The 18,120-nt window shown below is 36.7% G+C and overlaps 1 protein-coding gene across 3 annotated transcripts in view; it reads right to left on the reverse strand.

Moving 5' to 3' along the window:
* Window positions 1-610: 610 nt before the first annotated feature.
* Window positions 611-18,120, reverse strand: part of cadm1b (cell adhesion molecule 1b) — a 186,266-nt gene continuing 168,756 nt past the window's right edge. For all 3 annotated transcript variants that reach the window (XM_086080310.1, XM_086080308.1, XM_086080309.1), the window contains 2 exons: window positions 6,316-6,444; window positions 611-6,210 (listed from right to left, as the gene is read on the reverse strand). In XM_086080310.1, coding sequence (XP_085936436.1) covers window positions 6,092-6,210; window positions 6,316-6,444 — 248 coding nt within the window. In that variant the 3' untranslated portion in view covers window positions 611-6,091. The remainder of the gene's footprint in view (window positions 6,211-6,315; window positions 6,445-18,120) is intronic.

The following is an 18,120-nucleotide window of genomic DNA, read 5'->3' on the forward strand; positions in this document are numbered from 1 at the left end:
AAAAATTACTCAGAAAAAATTATTGAGAAAAACAGGAAAATATATATTTTTTAAACAGAAAAAAAAGAACTAAAAAAAACAAAGCTCCCCCTAAAAATTAGTCAGAAAAACAGGAGTTGTTTTTTTTATCTCAAGTGAATGCAATACACTTCCGTAAAAAAATACTCAGAAAAACAGAAAAAAATATTGAGAAAAAACAGAGGAAAATATTTTTTTTTAAACAGGAAAAAAAATATTTAAAAAAACAAAGCTCCCCCTAAAAATTAGTCCGAAAAAAATGACTTTATTTTTTCAAGTGAATGCAATACGCTTCCGTAGAAAAGGACATTTAAATGCAATCTTGTGAATAAAGTTGTGATATAACAAATGGTAAATGTACGCTATACCTACATTAAGTTGAGTTTGTTCTCAATTTGACTCAGATTTTCAATTTCAGTTTTGAAATGATTTATCATGGTCTCATTTTTGTGTGGCTCTTACAAAACAGCCATTTTAAACACGGGTGCGTACGCTTTCTACATCTGCTGTCGTTGCGTCTGATTGGCTGATCGCTGCTTCTTTTAACCTTGTCTACAATGGACATCCCCATAAATAAGAAATGCTGCTCCAATCCACATTTGCAATCATCAAATTTAATAATACATAATAAATACAACATCTGGGAGCATCCAAGCTTTTGTACAACACGAACGCCAGGGTTCAAAACGGCGCGTCGGTAAGTGACAACGTGGACCGATATCGTGTCGAGCCACTTAGAACAAATATACAACATAACACTTTAATGCAGGGGTGGGGAACCTTGATATGAAATCACATTCAATTTATGAAAAATAAATCATTCATGAGGACTAAATCGGAATTTCTTGGGAATACTCTGACATTGCATTTTTATTTTTATTTTTTTGAAGAAGAAGAACAAAAGTCTCAATACTATGAGAATAAAGTGGAATTGTTACGGGATAAAAGTTGTGTTTTTTCGAGAAAATAAGTCATAATAAGAGTGTAAATTAAAAAAGAACAAATCATAAAATAACAAGCGTTAAATTGTAATGTTGGGAAACAGGTTGTATTTTTTCAAAAAGTTATTTTGAGAATTTTTTTGACATTTTATAAGAAACTTGCAGGCTTGTAGACTTGTACAAGACAAAAATTGTATTAGCTCAAGAAAAATAAAAAATCTGAATCATAGAGAAGAATACAATGTTTAAAAAACAAACAAACAAAATATGTTGTAGAACGTTAGAATTAAGTGTTCATGAAGTGAGAGAAAAGATGCAATTTCCTGAAAATAAACTTGGAATGAATGTGATAGTGGATGTCTTACAAGAAAAAAGTCAAAATCTTGTTGTAAATTGAAATAGTAATTTTAAAGATTTACTCGCAACTTATAATGAAAACATTGTAATTTTACAGGAAATACAGTTATTTTCTTATTTTAAGAGATTCAAATTGTAATTTTGCTAGAGTTATAATTAACAAGAATAGAAATACCAAAATTTTACCAGAAAAACGTCACTGAGATATAATCTAACAACAAAAAACAACGAGAACAAAATTGTGATGTCATAAAAATGAAATCACTTTTTTATGGGACCAAAACTATTATTCATGAAAATACTTTACAAGAATCATACTGTAATTTTTCAAGATGTCCTTTTAGGGGAAACTTTTACAATTAAACGAAACTCTAACAAGATTAAAGTCGGAATTTTGTAAAACTAACGTCATTAAAGTCATAATTTGAAGATATTAAAGTTAAAATTTTAGGACAATCAAGTCAATTTTATGAGAACAGTCATGATTTTATGAGAATACTGTAGTCGTATTTATAATTTTTATGAGTTAAGCCTTTTAACTTTTCTTTTTTTTTACAGCAGGTTTGCTATTTTTTTTGTACAACTTTGTCTCTTACATGCCTCAAACATGAGCCTCAAACATGAGAAGAAAAGACTGAGGCCATTAACTCATTCACTGCCATTGACGGCTATAGACGTCAAAAATAAAAAAAATTGTTGAACATTTTTCCCACTTTTATTAACACGAGTATGAAATCCTAGAAAAAAATATTGTACATTTAGAACAGATATAAAATTTGTGACTAATAATGAGTTAACTATTGAAGTCAAGCGATTAACTCATTCACTGTTATTGACGTCAAATATTCATTTTAATTACTTTAATTTTTTTTTCCATTTTTGTTAACAAGAGTATGAAAACCTAGATTTTTTTATTGTACATTTAGAATAGATATACAATTTGCGATTAATCGTGATTTAACTCGTGAAGTCATGCAAACGCTCCTAATATTTTAATAATCTTTTCTTTTCTTTAATCACGTCAGGCGATTACATTTTTTTAATTGTAATTAATCACATTACTTTAATAGTTAACTCATGATTAATCATAAATGTTATATCTGTTCTAAATGTACAATAAAAATGTTTTAGGTTTTCATACTCTTGTTAACAAAAGTGGAAAAAACTATTTAATTAATAGAAATAGTTCAAATGAATTGTTGACGTCAATAACCGTCGATGGCAGTGAATGAGTTAATTAAAAATGTTAATCGCCTGACGCGATTTAAAAGAAGAGAAAAGAAAAGATTATTAAAAATGATGGCCATCAGGCGATTACATTTTTTAATCGTAATTAATCGCATGACTTTACTAGTTAACTCACGATTAATCACAAATGTTATATCTGTTCTAAATATACAATAACAAATTCTAGGTTTTCATACTCTTGTTAACAAAAGTGGGAAAAAATTAACTAATAGAAATAGCTCAAATGCATTTTTGACGGCTATAACCGTCAATGGCAATGAATGAGTTAATCGTCAATTAAACGTTTTTTTTTTTTTTTGCATCACTTGTGAATTTGAAATCAAACTGGAGCTGTATTATAAATACAGCGGGGCTAGGTTGCCCACCCGCACTTTAAAGCATCCAACCACCTGTATGTCTCCACATCACACAAGAAAGTCCTTCTCGTGATCGGGATGTCGCTTTAAGGCAGTGGTTACCGTACATACTATTATGTTTTATAATAGCATAACTAGCTTTGACTGTTTGGGTTTCTGTTGCTCGGTAACAAAACAAAGGATTTTGATTGAAGTTTTGAGGCTTTTCGGCGACAAGAAAGAAAGTTAAAAAAAAAAAGAAAAAAAAGTTTACGGCGCAGTAGTCCGTTCAAGACCAATCAAAGGTGGCCTGAGGGTTACAACACTTCAATAAATGTCTTTTTACTGCTCATGGTTGCCAGCCGAGAAATAGACATAACAATCTTTTCCCCTTATTTTTACATTGGAAGGTATCTAACGTACTGGTATCGACATCTGGGAATCTAAATAAATCATATGGCTTTGCTCATATGTAAAAAAACAACAACAACAAAAACACAATTGGGGGTGTTGTTTTAAGCCTTTTTTTTTTTTTTTTTTTTGCTAGCTGGCAAATTTAGTGCAATAAAAAATGGGTTTATAATACTCACTTGTAAATATGTCAAAGCACAGCTAACTGTAAACATGTTAATTGTTCTAACTATTGAGCTTTAGCATCATGCTAGCTTACCCTCATGCTGGCTTTTCCATTTCCCCTGTTTTGATGCTAAATAATGCTAAGTAAGAAAGTCTCCAATAATATGTTCATCTTTTTGTCTATCTGTCGCTTGGGCAAAATAAAAAAAATTGTCAAAATTATTAAAGATTTTATGGAAAACTGGGTGTATCATAGAAGAAAATCATACCACTGGCACCCCATCGGAACCTGGCTAGCAACCTAAGTTTAGCACGAAACAGAAAACTGTCTTAAAATTGTCACTTTTTACTTTAATAAATGTACAAATAAAGAATATAGCAAACTATAATCTCTGAGAGTGTGTCAAATTGTTAACCCTCTGATCAGGAAAGTGTTGTTTTTACGCTAGTTGTTCAAACTTTTGAGCTAAACATGCTAAAAATGCTAGGTATTCTTTCTACCAAACAACATTAAACAGGGAAGTCTTCAATAACAATATTTCCTTCTGTTCGTCCATCAATTTTTTGGGTAAATCAAATCATATAAAATATTATTTAATGGTGTGAAGGAGCTTTAAAAAAAAACAACAACAACATGCTGCTCTTATAGAGATGATGATGGAGCAAGCGCGGTAACTCGTCAAGTTTAGCTTAAGGAGGTTGAAAAATTGTTACTTTTACCCACAATAAACCGCACAACACAGTAAGAGGGTCAAGTTGTTTCTCAGGAATGATTCTTTTTTTTTTTACAGTAATTATTCACATTTGAGGTTGCCATTTGCGCTAAACATTAATGTTCTTCCAGTCTTTGCTAAACAAAGATAATCGATTGAACCAAGACAAATTGAATACACTAGTTAAGGGTCGTATGTTTTTACCAGGCTGATCAATGTTATACAAATGTTTAGATGTTGTGGCCAATGCCTAAAACTAATTGAGAAAATAATAGAAAAATAACAGCTCTGTAACATTAAAATGTTCCTTTTTTGACAGCATGAATGCTAACTCCCAAAACATCCAACTTAACTGACATCTACTCAATAACGAACATTTGATCGATCAGCTATCATTAGACTGAACTTTACACCAAGGCTAACCTCTAAAGATAACTGCTGTCTTGAAATCTCTACTGATACACAGACAGGCGACTTTGAATGGAAAAAAAAAAAGTCACTTTATCAAGCACACGTACCTTCAGAAAATCGTAAAATTACAAGAAATAGAGTCGTAATTTAGCCAGTGATTTTCTAAATTCCCACACTGACAAACGCACCACGCCTGAACAAGACACTCTGGAAAGTTGCTAATAAAATTGGCTAACACTATTTACACACAAACACGCCTGGTTGGATCTCAAGAATGCACAACATAGACCCTTCTTAAAATACTTCAATATTACAACTTAAATTCATAATTCTGACTTTTTCTCGTAAAAATTACCACTTTATTCACATACGTGACTTTCTTCTCATACAATTGCAAAGTTTTACATATTTAATTTAAATTTTCATACAAATTACAACTTTTCCTTGTAAAATTCCATTCCGTTGCCATGATAATTTGACTTAATTCTCATAACTAATTTGTCTAATTTTGTCAATGTATTACCATTATATATATATTTTTTTAATAAAATGCTACGTTGGGAAATTTGCATTTCTGTGGTAATTTCACTTTTATCATCCCAAAAGTTGTGATTTCTTTTTTTCAAGATTTTGACTTTATTGCCTCAATAATTTGACTTATTCTCATAAAATCAAGACTTACACAAAAAGTACCATTTTGTCATGGGAATTTCATCATCATAAAATTGTCAACAACCAGTTGATCTGGTTCTCGACTCGTGCACAGACTTCAGCTTACTCACATCTCACGACGCCCCCCCCCTCCCCCTCCCCGCCCCCTACCAACCCCCAAATATTGTATTTGGGATAGAAAAACTTCAATCTTAACAGCTCACAGACAAGTTTAAAAAAATAATACGGAGTTAGGGTTAGGGAAAGCTTCGGTTTTAGGGGTTTGGGGGTTTAACCTGACAACCTTTGTCCAACTTTGACCAGGTGTCCCTAATAAAGTGGCTATTTAGTTCAACTTTTTTTTTGTTTTTGTTTCGTCTGACATCCACGTGTACACCAACGGCATCAAATGTACACGTTAGTGGTTGGGAGAATAAAAAGGGCGATAAGCATCCTTTTTGTGCTCAGCGGCACAAGCTAACAAACACACACACACACACACACACACGCGACAGGCCACTTTCATCTTGGCGTCCACAGCCAAACATCTAAACCAACAAGCACGTGAGTGAGAGGGACGGGAGAAGAAAACAAACGGAAATAGAACAAGGCACAAAATAGTCTGTAAAAGAAAGAAAGTGTACAGAAGTTTAGGCCCCAGCAGTCCAAGAAGGTTTTGAGACAGCAGACTCGGCCTCTTCTCAACACGAGGCCACGCCAGTCCTAATTTTGCTTCCTCCCTAAATCACCCCCCCACCCCCCCACACCCCCACAAAAAAACCAAACGTAATCAGAGTTGGACAAAATGCTGCCACAGCACCACCAGCCTCCCTTCCACACTTTAGATGTAATACTCCTTCTTCTCGTCCGTGTTGTTGTGTCCGCCCTCGGCGTTGATGATGGCCGTGTCGGCGTCGGCCGCGTCGTCCGCCCCTTTGGCTTCGTGCGTGAAGTAAGTGCCTGCGCGCAAACAAACGGAAAAGCACACTCGACAATCCTATCAGGCGGCAACAAAAGACACCGGGGGGATGAGTTCATGGTCAAGTGGGATTGGCCGCGCTTTACCTTTGTGCCTGGCGAAGTATCGACCGAGGACAATGAGCGCGCAGAGGATGGCGAACATCACCACGGCAACCACCCCGCCGATGACCGCGTGGTCAAGTTTGGGTGGCGCGCCCTCGCCTGCTCGAGAGTCTGAAAACAGGAACACAATATTTTAACTTCATGCTTTGATGGCAAATCGAGAGCCTGCTGTGCACCAACTAATCCGACTAAAGCAATTCGAATAGGATTGACCCTTTTGGAAATTTGACCGTTTGTCAAACGTGATAGAAGAAATCCAAAGCATACCACAACAAGCATCAAACATGGTGGAAGGGAGTTAAAACCAAGATTTGTAAATTAAAAGTACATTAATTTCAAACCCAAAACGTCTTTTAATACTTTGTCCTTCACTCCCCAAAACATATTTAAATGCAAGAACATACAGAAGGCTTTGACCTGAAGAGGTCACTTAAAGCAATGGTAGTTATTGTGAAAAACGGCCAGCAGGTGGCAGCAGATCATCAGAGATCAGCCAGGGCCATGTTGCAACAAGCTCTTTTTGCCAGTGTTTTCACCAGGAATCTGAATATCGATGAAACTTAGCTATATTCTAATTTGAATTGCTGCAAAACGGAAACAGAAAGAAATGTACTTTTTTTTCCTAAATAAAGAAGAGAGTCTAATCTTTTTTTGGGCTAGGTTTCATGTTTTTATAGCAATAGAACACAATATTTTGTAGGCCTTGCAAAATCTGTCAAAATCGAGTTAACCAGCTGGGAGCGAAGGGGGTTGCTTCAGTGAAAATGGCTGGGAGTGAATGAAAATTTAGAGTTGAACGCAAACATGGCGAAGCAGCAATTAGCTGTTATGCTGCACGCAAATGGAACAGCTATCTTTTTATTTCTTTACCTTTCATTATCCGTGCCTTGCTTAAACAATTGATTGTCAAAAGTAAGCATTGAATTAGATAATCAATTAGTTTTTGATTAATGGATTAATCATCGCTTCTCTAATCACAGCATAACTTCAAGCTTATGATCCAAAGCATACCACATCATGTATCCAACAGGGTGGAGGCGGATGATGCTTGCTTGCATAAGACGCACAAATGTAGCAATTTACTTTTATTCCGTAATATTAATCGCTGCGTGTGCATAGCAAATGCCCAAAGGTAAGTGAATGACTTAATTGTGTGCTAGTTGCGCATGTGTGATGCAACATCAATTTTTTTTATATATTAAGTCTTAAATACCGACTGCAATTATGCAACATAGGTTCATGATTGTGATGGCGTCGATGGTTTGTGACATTATAAATTTGCATATTTTGGGCTATCCGCGGCTTTCCATCATCCCCATGGAAAGCGAGTTTACTGTACAAAAGTAATTGGCACTACATTGTCGAAATACTTTTTGAGTCCACGATGCTGCATCAAATGGCGCTCATCCCGCGCTCACTCTTTTATTATTGTGTCAATTAAAGCTTAACGTCTACAAGCTTTCAATAACATCTTAGAGTGTTTGATTTCATCGTGGGCGAAATAAAAACCTGCGCCATCCAAATATTGCTTTTTTTTTGTGTGTGTGTGTGTGTGTGCTAACAGCCATTAAATGATTATCCTGGCAAAATAAACAAAACGGGCTTATTTTCTCTCCGAGCGTCGTCGCTTGACCTAACCGCCAAGGAAGCGCTCGGCTGTGAAAAGTGACAGTTTATGTTGTTTACTGAAAAAAAACAAAAAAAAGACACGCTACAATGGCCCCAGTTGCTCCCGAGGGGGTTGGAGAGAGTGTATGCTAAACGCTTTAACTAAAGAGCCCACAAATAGACTATTAAAGCCTTTTGTTCTTACTTAACGACACGCACAGCAACTGCGCCATCGCACGCTACCGCTCACTTGCGCGTCTTTTCAGAGCTTCAAGTGCACTCGTATTGCGTGCGAGGCCATTCAAACTCCAAAAGACGAGAATGGCACTATATGCGCCTTGTTAAAATGAGCAAGATGGGAATAATTTGACCCTAAAGTAACAGCTTCAAAATAGCTAGCTCGGAATATGGCTCATTTCCATTAATATTGTCGTTGGTATGGCAACGGAGAAGAAGCCATTTATAGGTGGACCAAAATTGCAATGTACCAAACTCGTTTTATTTATTCATTCACAGTAGATCAAAAGTGAATTTATTAAACAACTGTATGAGGTAGTAGGAAGCAAGATGGGGGGGGGGGGGGGCTGGATGTAAGGACCAGCCAAGACACCTCTCGTGTCTTATCTGTTCATGTGTTCATTTATTTTTGCATTTATTCATCACAGTGGCTTAAAAATAAGTTACAATGCACACGTCAGGAGTGCAAGGGACCAATAAAGCAATCAATAAAAATATAACGGGCACCTGTCGCATTAGCACTAGCAATGGAGCTAACATCGAAGCTAACATATATCTTAAGTCATTATTACACTTTACGCCTGTAGAGGGTGCCTTTTGTATTCCTTAAAACATTGGTGGACCAGCCAGGACAGCGCTCATGTTGTGTTAGCGTAGCATCAGTAATTATTGACTTTCTTATTGATGTTTTGAAGTACAATACAGGGTTGCCTGAGACAAAAAAAATAATCCAGTATAATGTTGGTGGGCTAGCCAGGGCACCTGTTGCATTAGCGCTAGCATTAGAGCTAACACATTTATTTATTTATTAGTATATTACACTTTACACCTTTAGAGAGTGCCAGGACACACCGCTCATGTTGTGTTAGCGTAGCATCAGGGATTATTAACTCATTCATTGCCATTGATGCCTATAAACGTCAAAAATCCATTTGAACTATTTCTATTAGTTTAACATTTTTTTCCACTTTTGTTAACAAGAGTATGAAAACCTAATTAAATTTTTTTGGGGGGACGGGTTGTTAAAAATTAGGGCCGTCAGGCGATAAATTTTTTAAATTGTAATTAATCGCGTGACTTTAATAGTTATATTCACATTTTTTTTCTAGGTTTTCATACTCTTAACAGAAGTGGAATTTGTTTTTCAACTAATGAATTTTTGACGTCTATAGCCGTCAATGGCAGTGAATGAGTTAACTTACTTTTTGATGTATTTATTTATCACGATAAAAGTAAATTACACAGTACGAAGGTGCCTGAGAAAAATCCTGTATATTATATATAATATTGCTGGTATACCTGTTATGCTAGTGTTAGCACTAGCATCAGTGCTAACACATTTGTTATGTTTATTTATCAAAGCATCTTATAAGCATATGTCACTTTACACAGGTGAGCGTAGTGGGACTAAACACATTTTAATTATTTTTAATTATTTTTTTATTATATTTTTGGACCAGCCACGACACCTCTCATGTTGTGTTTGTTAGCGCTAGCTAGCATCAATGCTTACCTTTTTATTGATGTATTTTATCTTTCGCGATAAAAGTAAAATAAAGTAAAGTAAATAAATGTAAAAAAATATATATATTTTATGATATTAGTGAAACAGTTAGGACACCTGTTGTGTTAGCGCTAGCATCTGTGCTAACATTCATGTTATTTATTCATCACAGTGGCTTAAAATCAAATAACACCAACTGTAGTTTTTCTTTCTGCTGCCTGTCACTGACGTGTCATTATATAGACCATACATGTGAGTGCTTTTATACCGTCGGGGGGGTTGGGAGGGGGGCAATGTTTTAAGAACTTCGACGCCGCCTGCAATTTGGACGAGAGTTCACACGCAATAAAATTTATTGGGCTTTATAAGAGGCCATTTGTGGAAGTCATATCGAGCTCCATCATGACAGACCGAGACGCCAGCCTGCAGATAAATTGCACCCGGGCGGGGAAATGTGAGGCGGCCTCAGGTGTCACGGGGCATCGCCCTCTCACGTTAAGGCGCATCTATTCGCGCACTCCCGCACCCCGGAAAGAACAAGGCAACATTTGAAGCCTTTATATTTCCCAGCCCAGAATAGTTCCGAGGCACTTATCAATCGTCTACGATGGGCGCGCACTGGGAGTGATGGAGGTGTGGCGGCCAACGGGCGTGGGAAATGGCGCCGCTGTTCTTTGCTGCATGAGAGAGCATCTCAATTTGCCACCAATCTCACTAGTCATGCTCTCAACCTGAACGATTCCGTTCTGAGACACCAGCGGAGTGACGATGGAAGAACAATATCTCAGAGTTCCTTTTTTATTTTTCATAAATTAAAAGAAAAATGATAGCACACCAATCACTTAAGTGGACTACTTGTGCATAGCAACAAAACTGCAGAACAGGTAACAGGCCGGTCCACCTCCAAGGAAATAGGAAATAATAAAAACAGTTGATCATTCTTAACTTATTTATGTTAAAGAATAAATGACACCTTATAAATGATATTGTTCTCCATTCATGCAAATGGTCCATGTTTAATCTGTAAACATTCATTGGCAAGAACCCAGAGTAGTTTTTGCTCCCTGCTCACCATGCATACCACCACCCACATAATCTGACAGGAACGCTGCAAAAAATAAAAAAAATTAATTAAATATCCTTGTTTGAAAAATTAGTGAGGGATACTGTACATGACCACTGCACCTGTTTTTAATCTGTTATGAACTTTTGATTTGCCCTATGCTATTATGTCATGCAATATTATATAAATATGTGACATGGCACCGTTTATGTAATGATTTATATTGGCTTCCTCTTTTTCTGTTTTACTCTGTTGTCTGCAGCAAGGCCAGTATTGCAAATTATGATCTGTTCTTATAAAAAAAAAAAAAAAAAAAAGATTCATCGAAGATGGGACCAGCTTCTTGAAGAGAACCAGGTGCATAATGGTGCAATGACGAGCTGCATATTTAATCATTTGTATTCTGCAGGTCAAGCCTGTGTGTCCCTTGGCAAAAAAAAGTTTGAGGATCTGGTATCTTTAGTCATAATCCCCAATACTGGGATTAAATTACTTTTATGGATGTATTTAACTAATTCACTGCCATTGACGATTATAAACGTCCAATTTTTTTTATTGTACATTTAGAACAGATATAAAATTTGTGATTAATCATGAGTTAACTATTGAAGTCAAGCAATTAATTACGATTACATTTTTTAATCTGCTTATTTTTAATAATCATCTCGTCAGGCGATTAATGTTTTTAATTGTAATTAATCGCATGACTTCACTAGTTAACTCCCGATTAATCACAAATTTTATATCTGTTTTAAATGTACAATAATTTTTTTTCTAGGTTTTCATACTCTTGTTAACAAAAGTGGAAGAAAATGTTAAACTAATAGAAATAGTTCAAATTAATTTTTGATGTTTATGGTTTATGTGAATGAGTTGATAGAAAACTAGACATTGAAATTTTCTGAGAAATTGCATGTGAATGGCGAAATGCTGAATGAAAAACAAAATTGCCACGTGGAATGATTTTGAATTGATAATACTGAAAGATATGGAATGATACTGAATAATATGTGATGAAGTGGAATTATGTGGAATGATGTTCGTAAAAAAAAAGAAAGAAAGTGGAATGATACTCATATTGTCAAATAAGGAATGATGTGGAATGATGATCAATTGAATTCATATTGAATGTATTGGAATGATGTGGAATGTGAAAAATACGCAATATGTTGTTGGAAAATTTCTGGAATGTTGAAAATTGTTCCCGAGGTGAAGAGAATAAGCTGAACGTTTATAACTGTGAATGGAGATCATGTGGAATGCTGAATGTGCCATTGGGAATAACTAGTAAATTTTTGTGTTAAGAATGTAAAATTGTGGAAAGACTATGCCCTCCTTCAAAGTGTAAGTGTAGTCGGAGTAGTCCTTAAGTCTCGACCGGCCAGCTACACGCTGCATCCGCTACGTACAGCATTTTTCAATTTAAAGCGTGCTTCATCCTTTTCACGGATTTCAATGACATTCACAAGTCTCTTAGAAAAAAAATAAAAAATCCCATTTCATGATTTGAATCCAGCCTTATCTGTAAGTGAATCACACTTCTTTGGTGTTTCCGCGATTATTACCACCTTACACCTGGTGGATGTGGCAAAAGTCTGGACGGGAGAATATATGCATAAATGGAAAGTTTTTTTTTTTTTTTTTAAGTCCCACCTGCTAGATGTAATAAAGTGCGTCCTTGTTACTAGGCAGATTAGCAACTTCAAAGAAAAAATTTCTATAATCCAATCATGGTCATTTTGCTGTTTTCTTGACAGATGGCACATGAAAGAAAAGAGAGAGTTGGTCGCCGCCTAAAAAGTGTAATAAATAAATAAATAGTTCACCACAGCGCCAACCACAGGGTCTTAGGTAGCACTGCACCATGTAATTGCTGTAAAAAGTCCGCACGGCCATCCTTAAAAAGCATAATTTGTCTTAAATGCGAGCGAGATGAAACCAATTAATGAGCTTTTTTTGTGGAGTTCGGTTCCGCATGAGCACCCCCTCCTCTTGGAATGAACTACGTGCCGAGATTTGGGCGGTGTGTTTACTGTGGCGGGGATGCCAGGAAGCACGGCCAAGTCCCAGAGGAGAAGGAAAAGCTGCACTTTAATGAACACCCATGCACTAAAAAAGGCGTACGCGCAGTCCTGTCTGCAGCCTTCGAAAAACTCCACCAATTCTCCTCCAATACTTTCTTTCTCCTCTGCCTCCCTCCCTCCCTCCCTGCCCTCACCTTGCCCCCTGCCGTCTTTCATTTGACACATCCGCCTGGAAACATGCCTCTGCACACCTAGGGAGAGTTATTTTAACAGGGTGGGGAAAAAAACGGAAAAAAAAAACCAGCCAGGTGGTATGCTCCCGGATTGAAGCAGAAAGAGAAAAAGCTCCACGAAAACATATTACACTCAACATTGTGTGCCGCAGATTTGTGTGTTGTTATGGTTCAGTGCTTAAATTCATACACTGTCCAAGGTCATATTCAAGCGGTCACGCTTTTTGCTGCAACCCACGACTCAATGAAATTTCCACAAATCCTTTAAAAGTCACGGTATCGTGCCATGTGCACATATAAAATAATCATGAATCAAATAATCAAGAATGACTGATTAATCAGAAAATCTAAACCAATCCAATAAAACAAAAACTGTACATACTGTATGTTTGTTGGAAGATTTTTTTTGCAAAGAAATCCACTAAAGAAAATGTCAACAAAGAGAAAATACGACACTAAATCACACAAAGCGAGACTGAGCTGTGACATTTGGCCTTTTAATTGATTTTTATCAAGTGCTTACTTTTTTTTTTTTTTTACTCATTCACTGCTATTGACGGCTATAGACGTCAAAAATTCAGTTGAACTATTTCTATTAGTTTAACATTTTTTCCCACTTTTGTTAACAAGAGCATGAAAACCTAGATTTTTTTTAATTGTACATTTAGAACATATATAAAATTTGTGATTAATTGTGAGTTAACTAGTGAAGTCATGCAATTAATTACGATAAGAAAATGTAATCGCCTGACGCCCCTAATTTTTCATAATCTTTTTTTTTTTAATCGTGTCAGGCGATTAAATGCTTTTAATCGTAATTAATCGCATGACTTCAATAGTTAACTCACAATTAATTGCACATTTTACATCTGTTCTAAATGTACAATAAAAAAAAAACTCTAGGTTTTCATACTTTTGTTAACAAAAGTGGGAAATGAATTTATTGACGTCTCTAGCCGTCAATGGCAGCAAATGAGTTAATGAAAGAAAACATTTAAGCAACGCATTTACACATTTACTTCTTGAATTCTTGAAGCTCTACTATTCGAGTACATCAAGTACACTCCTCACCGACTCCATCACACTACTACAGACGTGCATTACGTGCATATATATATATATATATATATTTATATATACATATATATAAAAACATATATATATATATATATGTTTTCTCTCTCTCTCTCTCTCTCTATATATATATATATATATATATATATAATAAATACAAATTATTAATATTAAATTATTATTAAAATTATTAAATATTAATAAAATTATTTCCATCCAGTATATATATATATATATATATATATATATAGAGAGAGAGAGAGAGAGAGAAAACATATATATATATATATATATATATAGAAAACATATCTACCACCAGGATTTTGTCAGGATCAAGAGCCGGATCCCCAGGAGAGATTCAATAAATAGACGTGCGCGTGTTACATGTTCCACTATGTGTCACATTCAAATGTCGTATATTATTACAACAGACGGCAGCGTGTCCTGCCTCCCTCTTGTAATAAGCACAATTTGATGATGTCTGTAATGCGGCTGCTTGTCCATGTTGTCAACGAGGCACCCCTCGCCGTTCCGTGCGGGAGCGCTGACATGCCGGCGACGGCATCTTGACAGGATGTAAGCAGGCCGGGATTTATGGTGGTGGTGTGGCGGGGATCAAGGGGATTTGCAAGTAATGCCCACGTCTGGGTGATGGAGAAAGCAGCTCTGCACCACATACTTTACCGTGTCACCTCCCGCTTGTCCTTACATGTATGTTTTTTCTCTCTTGTCAAGCAATTAACACTAAATCTAGCATGTGTGTGATTTGTTCTTCCTGGAAGGTGGCTGTAATTCCCAGAGCATGGAGTTTTCCTGAGAAATGGGAATGCCGTAGAAATCTCGTTGGAAAATAGGTCACACTTGATATGTGAAATTAAACAAGTCACAATGTAATGAACAGCTAAATATATATATACATATTTCTGAATTATAAGAAGAATGAATATTAAACTTAAATTCAATTTTTTTTTTTTTTTTTTTACATTTCGGTCTTCATTTTCATATTTGCGGAGTTAATTATTTTACGGTATTTGCCTTTGGCTATTTTACTTTATAACGTGGCACTTATATTTTTGATTTAATTTATGCCCCTAATACTTTTTTTTGTATATATATTGTACTGCCAACACAGCACTGTGGGGGGAAAAAAAGCAAAATTAACAATTGATCTGATTTTACTATCAATATGTTAGAATTAGTTTTAGCCTATAGACGACATCCCAAATTCCACACACTTATAATGTCATTAAGAGTATTTATTTGCAGGAAAAATTCTCTTTGGATTTATTTTTAGGTTTGTTCTCTCTCAATATATATCGAGCATATAGACCTCAATATGCTTAATATGTCGATTGCGATTGACCAGTTGATCGCAAAGGTAGTATTGGTAGATCGCATGACATAAAATAAATAAATGAATTAATTAATTAATAAAGCCTAGCATCCAAAAAAGCATTCCCAAAAAATTCCAAGCTGCATGGGTGGCCCAGAATTGGTAAGCCGTCTGTGCTCCTAAAACCAGAAACATGGTCACCGCGCGGGTTCCATCCTCGGGCAGCTTGGCTGCTTGAAACACATTTGGGCACTCCTGATATAAACATTATATATGACACAAATGACATTGATGTAGAGCGAATGACTGACTTTGCCGTTGACAAGGTAAATCCTTCACCGAATGGACTCAGTACAATGGAGCATCAGTTGAGAATTAACACACCGGCCTGTCAATAGCCATTTGGCAGAGCAGAATTGAAAAACATCCGCGTCTTTTGTGTTTGTTTGGAAAAGGAAAGAAGCCAAACGAGATGAGGGGCGAGCGTACACGGCTAACCTTTAACCAAATCATTTGCGGATGCGCTGCACTCAAGCGCCGCAAAATTGGACTTTCATTGCCGCCGGCTCTCCTGCTAAATAGATTCCTAGCGGCCTTTGTAACGACCAAGGGTAATTTGACGATGTACAAACACTGCGATTTAAGAGTTGGGGGGTAAGACAAGACGTTGAAGGTCTGACTGCAATAAATAAAAATATGAATGGAAACTGCGTCCGTGAAACATCCTCATGTTGTTTATGCCAAAAGATCACAGGCAATCTGTATTTTTCCCTTCTTCAAATATTACCTGGAATTGAAAAATGTGCACCAGGGAGGCTTCATACAACATCTAATGTGCAGTTTTTGTAATTACTGACAACTGCTCCATGAGAAAGCAACATTAGCGTAATGAAGCTCTAGTTGAGGCTGGGCTGGCATTCCCAACCTGCTCCTCCTCGGGGACCAATTAAAAAAAAAGAAAAACTCACTCACTTTCCTTATTAAACAAAAAATAAACTGCAGAAAATCAACTGGGAATCACACTAAGCAAAGGTACAGTATGAAAGGGGGGGGGAAATAATTTTCATTTCTAAATGATTCCTTAATTTTTCCAATGTAAAGGCAACGACACGCCCGAGACTTCCAAGTGGACGGCGCTCTCGTAAAAATTCCAAAAGAACTCAGAGAGTGAAACATGTCGGAGGCTCATATAATAAGCGCAAAAACCTGCTCGGAATGGACTCCTCACACTCCATCTGGTGCGTGATTCCCACATTTGTAAGGAAGGGGAAAAAACACTCCCATGTGCTAGTGTGAGTAAACAGAGGAAAACAAAGCATTTTTTTATAATAGTTTTCCGCTAACATGCTAGTCAAAAGAAGAGAGAGAAAAAAAAAACAGAGGCTTAGCCGGCCGGGCGAGCTAAAAAAAAAAGTACATACTTTTTATATTTAAACGTAAGAAATCATTTTGTATATCACCAGCCTCATGCTAGCACTCAATAAAAAATACTATTGACCGGCTATCAACAATTAGCATTAAACATCACGAGGCGGATTTACCTGCTTACACAAAAAACAAAAACTATATGCCACGGAGGAGGCGGGACTTCCGACTTCCAAGTTTTCACCCATCAACTTTGTTTCCGTTTCCGGTTTGCGCCTTTGTGCCCCTCGGTTGCGCGTCCCCGTCGACGGGTGCGAGGCTGCGAGTGTGTAGTGTCTGTCTCAGTGTCCGAAGCATTTCCGGGACGCCCTCTTGGCGATGAGCGGGAGCGCAGGGGTGAGGGTGCGAGTGTTGGAACGCGGCCAGCAGTGGCCGGAAACGGCGCTGACGTGTAAAACCCGGAAGTCGAAGTCCGTGGCATCTACCCCATAATAATAATAATAATAATAATAATAAAAATAATTATTCCTAATCTGTGAAAAATAAGTTTTAGCAATTAAGTTGACCACTTTCTTCTTCTACTCTTTATCTTGAATGTCCATGCATGCACCACACTGCCCCTAAAAGGCCAAAGCGTGAACAGCAGCTATTTTATTTGACTTGCTACTATTTTTTTCTAGTTGTTCTTTCACGTTATATTTAAAGTGGTGTATTGCTAGAAATGCAAAATGTTGAAATCACTGAATCGTGATGTCAATATCAATCCATCAGTCCCGTCAGCACGACCTCGGAAAACCTGCACATTTCACTGGAGGCTCCTTCAGACGAGGCTGGAACAAGGGAGGCGAGCTCCCGAGCTGCCAATCGAAGGGAACGTCGTCTGTTCAATCAACCCGACAACCTAATTCCATGTTCCGTATGGAGGCAGCCTGGCCGAGAGCGTTGCGGGTGTCTAGTGAGGGCTTAGCCGGGATATGATGTCCCTGCCTCGGATCATCTCCGAGCATCTGATGGCTTGCGAGAATTATTTCACCCTGCACGCGAGCCGAGGATTCTGGGTAATTTCTGCCCTTGTTAAACACTGGATTTCAGAATCATCTCCCAACCTAATCGTTATACAGTGCGACGTTGACTTACGAGTGCCCCTGCTAATAAGATTTTTTGAGTTACAAACTGTCGTTCTGTCTTCTTTTTTTTTTGCTCTGTGTCATGAGCCAAAAATTTGAAATGATGTCATTGGATATTTACAGCATCAGGAACTATGTAAGCGAGTGGCCCTTCTGTAATAAATATTGAACGAATAAAAAATACAGTTAAAAAAAAACTAACAAACACAAACAAAAAGT

This window comes from Leptonotus elevatus, chromosome 7, assembly GCF_054856555.1.
Source record: "Leptonotus elevatus isolate MCC_2025b chromosome 7, RoL_Lele_1.0, whole genome shotgun sequence".
NCBI classification, from domain to species: Eukaryota; Metazoa; Chordata; class Actinopteri; order Syngnathiformes; family Syngnathidae; genus Leptonotus; species Leptonotus elevatus.